Source organism: Corvus brachyrhynchos, unplaced genomic scaffold, assembly GCF_000691975.1.
Source record: "Corvus brachyrhynchos isolate BGI_N302 unplaced genomic scaffold, ASM69197v1 scaffold544, whole genome shotgun sequence".
NCBI lineage: Eukaryota > Metazoa > Chordata > Aves > Passeriformes > Corvidae > Corvus > Corvus brachyrhynchos.
This window is the reverse complement of record NW_008238325.1, coordinates 3,634,759-3,645,518: the sequence shown is the minus strand read 5'-3', so window position 1 is coordinate 3,645,518 and position 10,760 is coordinate 3,634,759. Positions and strand designations below refer to the sequence as shown.

At 38.3% G+C, this 10,760-nt stretch overlaps 1 protein-coding gene across 1 annotated transcript; it reads right to left on the bottom strand.

Annotated features, from left to right (window-relative positions):
* Window positions 1–4,993: 4,993 nt before the first annotated feature.
* Window positions 4,994–10,743, bottom strand: TM4SF18 (transmembrane 4 L six family member 18). The gene is made up of 5 exons (XM_008633776.2): window positions 8,464–10,743; window positions 6,824–6,913; window positions 6,020–6,162; window positions 5,743–5,923; window positions 4,994–5,339 (listed from the first exon to the last, which is right to left on the bottom strand). The coding sequence occupies exons 1-5, from the start codon at window positions 8,638–8,640 to the stop codon at window positions 5,325–5,327; spliced, it is 606 nt and encodes a 201-aa protein (XP_008631998.1). The 5' UTR covers window positions 8,641–10,743; the 3' UTR covers window positions 4,994–5,324.
* Between the last annotated feature and the right edge of the window lie 17 nt (window positions 10,744–10,760).

Below are 10,760 nucleotides of genomic sequence, written 5' to 3'. Positions count from 1 at the left end.
CCTATCCCTCCTACTCCCCACATCCTTACCTCCCCCTCCCTGCTCCTGTTTGCTTTTGTGAACACAATAAAACCAATTGCACAATGTCTCTGTGTGTCAAGAGCAAACAAAAGATTCTGGTAACCTCGTCAGTTCAGAAAATCAAAGAAATTTTTTCTATTTCTGCCAACCTGCAATCACACATATTAGCATTCAGACTGTCATAGAGTGTAAATCTTGTCACTGAATTGAAAGCAGATTTAAATGGACTTACAGACTAAGCTTAATTACATTCTTCACTATCTTCATCACTCTCTCTACAGCTTGTATGCTACTGAGAAAATAATCCCTATGATATGTGGCACAAGAACACAATTTCTCAAGCACACTGTGAAAAGTTCTAAGTGACACTTCTTCTCTGTGTATCTGCTCTGCATTGACAAAAGGAGGCCAAGTTGTGCCTGCTCCTGCCTGTTCACACTACCAAACTGGTGTAGCACAAGCAGAAAAAGGAGGACTGAGGTCACTGGGATCAGTGTGCCCACCAGTGCATGGTTGTGTTAGCTCTGCTACCCACCACAGTTCCCTTGGAAATGTAATTTTAGCACAAAGTGTGGCATATATTTCTAGGGATGGAAAGGCCCAGATATTCATAGATGGAGACGGGGAGGTTTTCATCCCCTTTCCAAGCAGTTTTAGTATTGCTGAAATTAGGCTCAGAAATTCCACAAAATGACCCCACTGTGTTATCTTCCTCCTAATCTGTTGCCAGACAGGATAAGCCACACTCTTCAATGATTAAAAACATAAGATCCAGATAATCTTAACTGTTACCCTTATCCAAATACACTACCCAGTGCCAAAGGCTTCTTTTGCTTTATTCAAGTTCTGTAAACATTTTGTATCAGTCTCACTGAAAAATAAGAACAAAATTGGACCTTAAACACAGAAAGCTTAAAAACCACCTAACTAAAGTTTGCAATGGCACTTTCTTTGAGTATATATCCATTACAACATGGTTGTGTCTGAAGCTTTAGGCATACAAAGCCACCTGCAAACTTCTATTAAAAAATATGCATTTTTGGTCACTTGGGAATTCTTTAAAAATGTCATCTGTGCTCGAGCACTGACACAGTCCCACTCATTCTAAATTAAAATTACAATTACAATTTTCCATTGTATGGCAACTTAAAATTATCTGTAATAAGCACCATCTCCTTGGCAGCTATTTTAATACTGGTCACAAAAATTATGATTATTTTGGATAGAAGACTAAGATTCAGAACATAACTAAAGTATAGCAGTTTCCCTGCAATGACACAAAAATCTAAGTCTTATTGACCAGGACTATGGTATACAATAATTCACCAATTTTAATCACTATTCCTATCAGGCACTGTCAGAATACTGAATTTCATAATCTCACTTTCTGGAACCTTCTGAATTAAATGAATTAAATCTCACTTTCTGGAACCTTCTGAATTAAACACATCTGAATTAAATGGAGGACTCTGCTTCTCTCTAAATGAGTAAGCCAAAGCTGAGATTTCGAAATCTGACCAAATCTATGATGAAATTCTGGAGTTTCACAGGTTGATGTCACATGTTCAAAATTATTTCTGTAGGGATTTTTTTTTTCCTTTGCCATGGATGAAGATCAATAGCGCAGTGGAAAGATCAACTTATCCAGGTTGTATCTGCTCCATTTGTAAATTAAGTGAGGTAAAAATGAGAAAACATTTACCTCCTCTTATAATACTTAAATCCAAAGTCATTCCTTAATACAGTCCTTAATAAATAAGTTGTTTGTGCATATGTAGGCTATTTGGTTTATTTTTTTTTCCAGATTTCCATTTGATTGAGAAAGAGAAAAACCACATGAGCAATGCCCTTGAGATCTCCACATTTGTTTGAGGGTAAAAATATAAACTTTACTTTGCCTTAGACCCCCGAATCTTCTAAATTACTATTCCTTGATTTGCAAAATAACTGCATGTTGTTCTTATGAAAAAATACAACAAAAACTTCTGACAGGCAACATTTTTCCATTCCCACTTTTAATCATGCCTCCCCCAAACGTTCATATTATCTGTATGCCTAAGCACACTCCTCTTACCTTTTTCTTAAGGAACTCAAAAAACTGGCCAAAGTACCTCAGCTTCTCAAGTCTGTATTATCTTCAGAAGGTGTCTGAAAAGCAGGAACTTCTCTCAGGACCTATATAAAAAGACCCTATTTAATTGGTTAAATTATGTCTGCAGTTTGGTGTCATGAATATCCCTTTATTGTTTTAAACTATATTCCTATTCATATTCAATATTCATATTCATATTCAATCTCATATTGAGGATGCTGAAATGCTCTGACTGTTTTTAAAATCCCCAAAGTTCCATTGAAAAGATAAAGCTGATCTTTTGCTTCAACAATTTTCCTTGGAAGAAAAGAATAAGCAAACTCCCAAATTGAATATTCTGACAAAAAGGCTCAATAAGATCACACAGTGAGGCTGAATTGAACTCCCACCATTTCACAGTTCCCAGATTTGAATGATGTGTGTCTATTGCCTGCTGCCCATACTGCTGTGCTGGCTGCCTGCAGACCTCTGCAGTTAAACACCCTTTAAAGAGCTGGTGCAGCTTCATTTGTCCTCTGCCGCTCTATGTGGAAAACCCCTCTATCCATAATGGAAACAATCAGGAAACTGTAGTTCAGTTTTTAGGAGTCACTTTTACCTACACAAGGATTAATATAAATATACCGTAAAATGCAAAGGCAGGGATGGGGCTCCACAGTATTTTATTGCAAAACCGAGTGTCTACAGTGATTTCCAGCTGCAGTCTTTTAAATAAATGGCATTACTGTTCCAGACACAGAATCCTAATACACTGGCAAAACGCACTGGCTGTGGGGGACAAATAATGCTGGAACTCTTAATGCAGATTCAGCACTAACTCCTCCCTGCCAGGAGTTCATAAACTCAAATCAGCAGCTTTCTTCCTGGTGTGCCTGGGGTGTTTTATGTGGGGATTTCAGCAGGCAGGACGTGCATTTCGTGTCCAGGAACTCTTGTGCAAAAAAAGGGTTTCTCATATTCCAGCTTGGTGCAAGCCTTGTCCTGGCCCCAAGGGCCACTTCTCCCTGTTGTTGGGTGAGGTCTGTGTTCTGCAGCTGGATGGTCATGTTGCCTCAAACACCACCATCGGGATCACTGGTTATGTCTAGATTTCAAGCCAGTTAATTAATATTCTTTACAGGAATCTTGGTTCTGCTACCAGGCACAGCTCATAGCACCTATTGTTAGAGACAAAATACTTAGGATTGAATCAGGACTTAAATTGATTGGACCAAGGTTAACTTTGCCTTACATCCAAAAGCCCTGCGTGAAACTGTCTATTAAATTCAGAAATATGACCCATTGTTAGCCTTTAGTATTCTTACCACCAATTTCAAATTAATAGACTGCCCCTTTAAAAGCTGAACCATCAAGTCACAGTTGAACCTGGCTATGGTAATGGAGATGCTAATTCTGGATTATGGGTAAAGACGGTTGCAGGATCAAGAAGTTCAACAAGAACCACATTACATGTCTCCTTATTTAATCTAAGCCCCAAAAATAAGAGACGTCTGTGATAGAGTAGAAATGCAAATTCACCAGACACAATCACACAAAAAATGATAAAGACAGATCCAGAGTTTGCAGGCAAGAAATCAGCAAGATTCTCTGAGATGTTTGGTAGGTGTACAGGTTGATTTTTAAGTTTTCTTTCTTTTCCTTCTGTCCACAAACAATATCCACAAATCCATAAAAATGTAGGATTATCATTTAAGATAAATGATATGTTACATATTTAAGCCTAGAGAAAAACAAGTGTGCAGTGACACAGTCCTCGTTATATAATCATGCTTTTGTATCATGCACCTCTGACCATCCATGCCACCTTGAACCATCTCCCAAAAGACTAGCCCCATTCTTAAATGTCATTAATTACTTTATGACTTCTTGCTACTTAAAAGAAACTAAGCAAATAAAATTTTAGATGAATTCTTGAAATCCTACAGGAAGAAATCAGCTATTCAAAACAATCTAATAAAAGAATATGAAGGCAAAATCTCAATATTGCCTTGAAATAGAATTAAATGACAGATATATTCCATTTGTTCTAAATAACTTACCCAAAGCTGACACTTATTGTATGGTATGAATTTCTAACAGTGTTTAATATTTGATGACAGTGTACCTGAATCCCACTGGTTCTGATGTAACAGGGATACATGCATTACTGAAGTCTGAAGTACATGTTTCTCTTTCCTTTTGGGTGTTCATTGTCTAAAAACCAGAGTGCTAAATACAGCCAAATGCTGCCCATACAACTGCAAATGGGCCAGATGTCCATTTCATTGTGAATCCCTGAATTTTCACTGGGAATGAAATAATAATTCTCTGAGAAAGTAAAAATACCTTTTAGCTGCTAATTTAAAAGAGATTATTCTTTTTCATCTGATCATTCTTGTCAATGAACGTTAGCCTTCCATTGTAGCATGCTCAAGATACCTGGAAGAATATTAATAAGCTAACACTGGGTGCTCACAAGGTTCCCTCATATGTTCCCTCAAGTCACATCATACTCGACTACAAGAAAAAAGTTTGCCTCTAAGTATAAAGTGAAAAGAAACCCAGTGCAATGATTAACATGTACCAATTAGCACAGCTGAGTTCAGACCTGTGTGTTTAATCTGTCAATCAGGCCCAGGTGCCTTTTTTACCACAGGAAAACTTGATAGACTTTTTTCAGTAATTGCTTTTTGCAATTAAGAACTTCTAAGATGGAAGGAGCAGGGTAGGCTCTGCCCTCTATCACCATCATGGTCTGTCTGTAACTAGAATTCATTCATTTAGAAATCATGGCTTCATGCCATGCACTAACAACCCCTCCTGATGTACTGGGCTTTGAACCAGGCCCTTTTGGAACAACAAATAGTCATACGGTCTAAACAATGACAAGGGAGTACAAAAGCAGTTCTACATCAGTTTATTAAAAAAAATAAGGTAATTTCAATACAAAAGCAGTTCCATTGTATTCAAACATCCCTATTGTCACAACAAGTTGGAGGGTAAAAAAATGAACTGTCCTTGCCAGGAGCAACAGGACAGGTGAAGAAAAACGTAGATGTCAGACAGTTCAAATATACTTCATCCAAAATAGAGAAGCTTGACAGACAGAGATTTACGATAAGGGTTTCATTTTTCTTTGTAGCACTCCAATCTACCACTATGGATCATGGACAGGCCATCTCTTTCATTATCTGGAGGTGGGGGAGAAGCAGCAATGATATCCTTGCCATTTTCAGAGAATCCCAGCCTGCCAACAAAAAACAAAGTGCTAATCTCTTTCATCATTGCTGCGAAAGCCACACATTAGTAAGAATGTCTGTAAATTGAATGTTAGAAGAAAGGTGCTCAGCAACCTCTGCTGACATATGAGTAATGGACTTGGCATCAGTGTTAATTTCCTAACCAGTTTTTTTTCTTCTCAGTCCTAGACTTAAAGGTCAGAATGAGAAGCCACCAACCTCTGTATACCACAAGAAATTAGTGGATTAATCAAAACCAACAAATGTATTATCAGTACATATTCTCTGGAAAAAAATATGCAGTAGCATAGAGAATGCATAAACCAAAATGGTAGGTCCCCAACTGAGAGAAATTGCTGAAGCTACAGTTACATGGAGATGCTGAAGAAATAACCTCAGATGTTTTGTTACCTGGACAAAAACAGAATAGGTCCCACAGAGTGTTCGCTTCAACTCAGCAGCTACTTTGAGAATGCAGATGATCAACTGCAGTGCACTGAGAGCTATCAAAATTGAGAGCAAAATGATGTTCCACTCCACTATGTTAGCAGGCTCTGTGCACTTAGACCAGGTAGGGTAATCTGTGAGGTACCTATTAGAGAAACAGCAGACTGTAGTAAGAAGAATGTTTCTGACTACTGATTTGATGAACAATTTCTTCCAGAAGAATTACATCAATGTTTCTTACCCCCCAGCAGTGTCTTTGAAAATATAATTCCATCCACTTGATGAATTGCAGAAAGGGCCTTGAATCAAATGCAGGGTAAAAATGATGCAACTGTATCCTGAGAAAGCAATTCCAAGCAGGGCTAGCACAATTGAAATAAAACTCTGAAGTAAAGAGAGAGAGAAATATTACTGTGTGGGGATAGTGCCAACAGCAAATATGGTCATTCAGACTGCCTAGCGGCAGTCTGAATTCTGCCTTGGGGCAGAATTTCACATTTGATTTTCCCAGTCTTCAAAATTCAGAAAGAAAAATAGCAGGTAAAGAATAGTAAGAATACACATACAAAATAAAGATTAAGACAGAGTTTAAGGCAGTTCTACAAGTCTAAGTTACATAATTTTTGGATGGGGTTTTTAAACTTGCATTTTTGTAAAGTTGTTTCCCAAAATACCAGGGGAACACAATCATATATTAAATATGTCTGCATCCCAGACAGTGTGTATTGAGTAATTTCTGAAAAAAACCCTTTCAAATAATACAGGCAAAGGGATGAAGCTGTTTAGCTGGTGTGCTTCATTCTATGTTCTTACTTTATTTTACAAGGATTTGGGGAAAGTGTGTGTCTAATTTACTTTTGTCCTGCTTATGCTTCAGAAGAAAGAAGCTACACTTTGTGTGACCTTGCAACCCAATTTAGAATCCTCTGTGAAAGAAGTGAAAACAGAGCAGTGGAGAGGGCAGCAGGATGTGCTGGAAAAACAAGAGCAGGAAGGATTTGAAACAAGTGCTAAGGAGATGCACAGAAATAAAACACAGACTCACCCTGTAAGTTTTGTTACAGCTCTCACTCTGGCAGCACCGATAGAACACACTACACTCCAGTGTTACTAGAATTACTGCCAGAAGAAGGATCTGTAAGAGAATATCATAAGGTCAGTGAGATGACTGCAGATACTAAATCAAAGTCTCTTTCACCTGCGGAAGGCAGGGATTGCATCTCTTCTACTGTCTTGATATTTCAAAGCTGATTTGTAGGACAGCACAATTACTTAAGGCACACATGGAACTGGAGTGGTTTTAGTAGGCTGTTGCTGTACTTGTGTCTTGTACTTGAAAGACAAGAGCACAGCATCTCCCATCACAGTAAAGTTCTACGAGCTTGGGCACAGGTACACCAGTAAGCTGAAACAATAAAACCAAGTTCACAAGTAAAAGAATTAATAACCAGTGAAAAGAAGGATATTTTATTGATAAAACACATTAGTTCAAACACTTTCTTGCTGACACAGGCACACAAATCAGGGTATTGCCTTCCTTACCAACACACTTATGCTAGAAAATGTCAGTGATGCAAATTTTAATTTGTTTGTCAAGTATCCATACTGATTTTTTCTGACTACTGGATTATTTAAGACGGATCCTAGATAATTTTTATAAATAGGACCTGGGCTCCAGAACCACAAACTACCATTCAGAGAGGCACAGGTTTGAAAAGGAAAGTATGAGAAGACAATACTCCTGAATCACAACACTATCCTCTCACATGCTGCTGACTGGTTTGTAACAGAATGATACCTGCAGTTTTAATAAATTGGTAATAATTTTAAGGCTAAAAATGCTTCAAAATATTAGTATCACTGTTTCAGTTAACTCTTTCATACATTTGCAACTGTTTTTCTGTTTGACTCTGCTATCGGGTAGTTTTTTCTTCTGCTAGAACAGAAGGTTTTTCTTCTGCTTTAAGGAGACTACATGATTTCAAAAGAATGTCTAATGTTTTAATAAGAGTTCAGCACCTTCATTAAAAAACCTCACTTATGCAGATAAACCCTTTTTAAGCACTGATTGTGTGTGATGCCCTTTGATCACATAACCACTTTCTGTTCCTGAGGCCCTTTATGAGTATAGTGAATAGCATGAACAGTGGGCAACTCCATGGTAGTTTATTGCTGCAGATGCATATTACAAACGTAATGGGGAAAATCCTACTATGCTAATCACAGTGAGACAATTCTCTATATTTAGCCTGACAACAGTAGTACCTGATGCATTGTGAACTGTATTCAGTCTTCTAAATACTGGACTGCATACAGGTTTTAAAAACATCTGAACCATTATGAGAAGCTCTTTTTGTTTCATTTGGGTAAAAGAGCTCTAATTCAACCTTCATAGGTGATTAAACCAACCTAGTGTTTGCCTCCATAATACAAGCATAAATTACATATGAACAAAAAGACCACAGGAAAAAACCCCCAACCCACCCTGCAAAATCACTTGCACTTAATAGCATACATAACTTGTCATTCAGTATACTATTTTCAGTTTGATTGAGTTTTTCTGCCTGCAGTGATTTTGTCAATGTAATCCATATGCTTTTTTTTAAAAGCAATTACATTGCTGAAGTGTAATCCAATACTATTTGCTGTAGAATGCAATTAAAAATCCATAGACTGAGCACTTACCATCACACCTGAGAAACAGATACCTTCAAAATACCACTCATAGTTGGGGAGCTGGTAAATGGCAGCATGCAGAGCTTTCCCATTTGGAAAGTACAGGAGGATGTTCACAACAATACTCCAAAGCGCAAGAGGTATCAGCAGGCAACTCAAACAGCTTCCACATGTCTCCAAAGCCATCTCTCAAGAACTCTGGAAGTTTTGTTCTTCTAAGCTAACAAAATTTTACAAGACTTTCAATATAAGAAGCGTTTTGACCTCTCCAGCTTGATTCAGTCATTTCATATTCGCAGGAACCGGTGACTGGGGTGTGATTCCAGGGACAGAAGTGCTTAACAGTTAGCAGAACAACAGATTAATATCACTGTGTAAACTCACTGTCCTGTGTTAAGCACGTCTTTAAGTAGCCATTTCCCTTCTAAAAGATCCCCCGTTGTGATCTTCCAAATGAAATATGTCTAGGAGTCAGACTCAGGAAGGAACTTCAAAGCTCTCATTTCCTAGTGACTGCTCAAAAATGTCCTCCTCCCCACAACATGAACTGCAACACAGTTTGTGACAGAAGCAAGGTTTTTCAACCTTACTGCAGCATGAGGAAGTGGGCTGTAAGATGATAAATATGCCCTGTCTCTGTACAGAAGGCCATACTTTGCCTCATACTACAGAGATTTATTAGCAGAACCCTAAGGGGGAACTAAAATGTTGCTGACTTGCAACAGCAGGCTGAGTCTGGGCTATCTTGCAGAGAGTATAGAAGCCCAAATAACACTGGTTAGAAACTGCAAGGCAGGTTTACTTTCACACTTTTAATAAATTTCTCTTTCCCACAGCACTACGTGGCTCTACTGTCTTGCAAATTAAATCCTGTTATTTCTCCAATTGTTTCATTCTGTGCTTACAGCTGAGCTTGCACAGCTGCAGACCTGATTTATGTACACGTGACTTCTTGTGCAGGACAAAAGGTCTGGGTGTTTTTTTGAAATGCCTGCTGTTTGCACTGTGCAAAGCCAAAGTCAGATAGCTTTCCCATTGTCACATGTCATCATTCCCCAACCCCTGAGCATCTAAACGCTATCCCAGTAACACAGAGCCAGGGCAGTTTGAACGCTTGCAGCACAACCCAAGCCTTCAGTCTATGCTGCCGTGAGTCTTCAGAAAAGTAATTCAAGAATGAGCTTAGGCTTTACTCAATAGGAAAGTTGTAGGCAGAGGAAAAAAAAACAACCAACCAACCAACAATGGGGCTCTATCAAAAGCAGGAAGGCTGATTTTAGAAGCAATGACATCACAATATATTTTCCTTGTGTTTCCTCATGAGCTGTTTCAGGCTCTTCACACATGAGGCTTCTCATCCTCTCATAAAAGCTGTTTGGACTGCATGTTGTAACTAATTCCATACTATTGCTTAACATGAGATCACACAAGGAAATGAGTGTGCGTACCACCATGCCCATTTCCTTCTGCTGTGACTCTCCTCTTTTTCTAGGAGGTTTGATTTTGAAGTCCTCATTCTTGATCTTCACATATTTCCTGTTTTACTTTCTCATAACTGTGGACACTTTTTTTCAGGTGTCCCTCTAATCGGAATTAGTAGCAAACCTGCCTTTCCAGACTCATAGGCAGAGACAGAACTCATGTCATCAACACTGCCCCATAGAGAGCAGAGGAAACAGCTGCATTAAAATCACACACATCCAATCCCCATGACTGATTTTTTAGTACAAAACTCAAAGATCATATAATAGGTTGAAATATTTTCTTAAAAGCAAAGGCTAAAATTAGTAGCAAGCATCTTATTTTATAATCAAATTTGCTGCTACTTCCATTATAACCGTTCTGATTAGAAGAAGCTAACTAGGGAAGTGATGACTGAAGCAGCATTTGTTCTGCAGTAGTACAGCAGTCTGCTACACGACTTTGTTTTTAAACTGAGGTCTGCAAATACCAAATCACAGTGTGGTTATTTTTCTGGCACATGATACCACTGGAACAGGAAACAACTATTTTATACTAAGGATTAAGCAAACCTGTAAGCCAGTTTCTCAAACATCTTGCCAAGTGTCGCAAGCACTGCTTTTCCATTGCTATCATTATTCATGAGTTGATGCCAAGCCTGTTACCGAAAAGTCAGGTTTACTCTGTATGAGTGACTTCTTTGCCAGCTGAAATGAATACAACCTAAACCAATCACTTCTCTACAATGTAACTGATAAACCTCTCAAAATACTCTCTTATGCACCAGGCAACAAAGGAATCCAGCTGGCCATTTTTTACACAACAATATAAATAGTGAGCAGGAA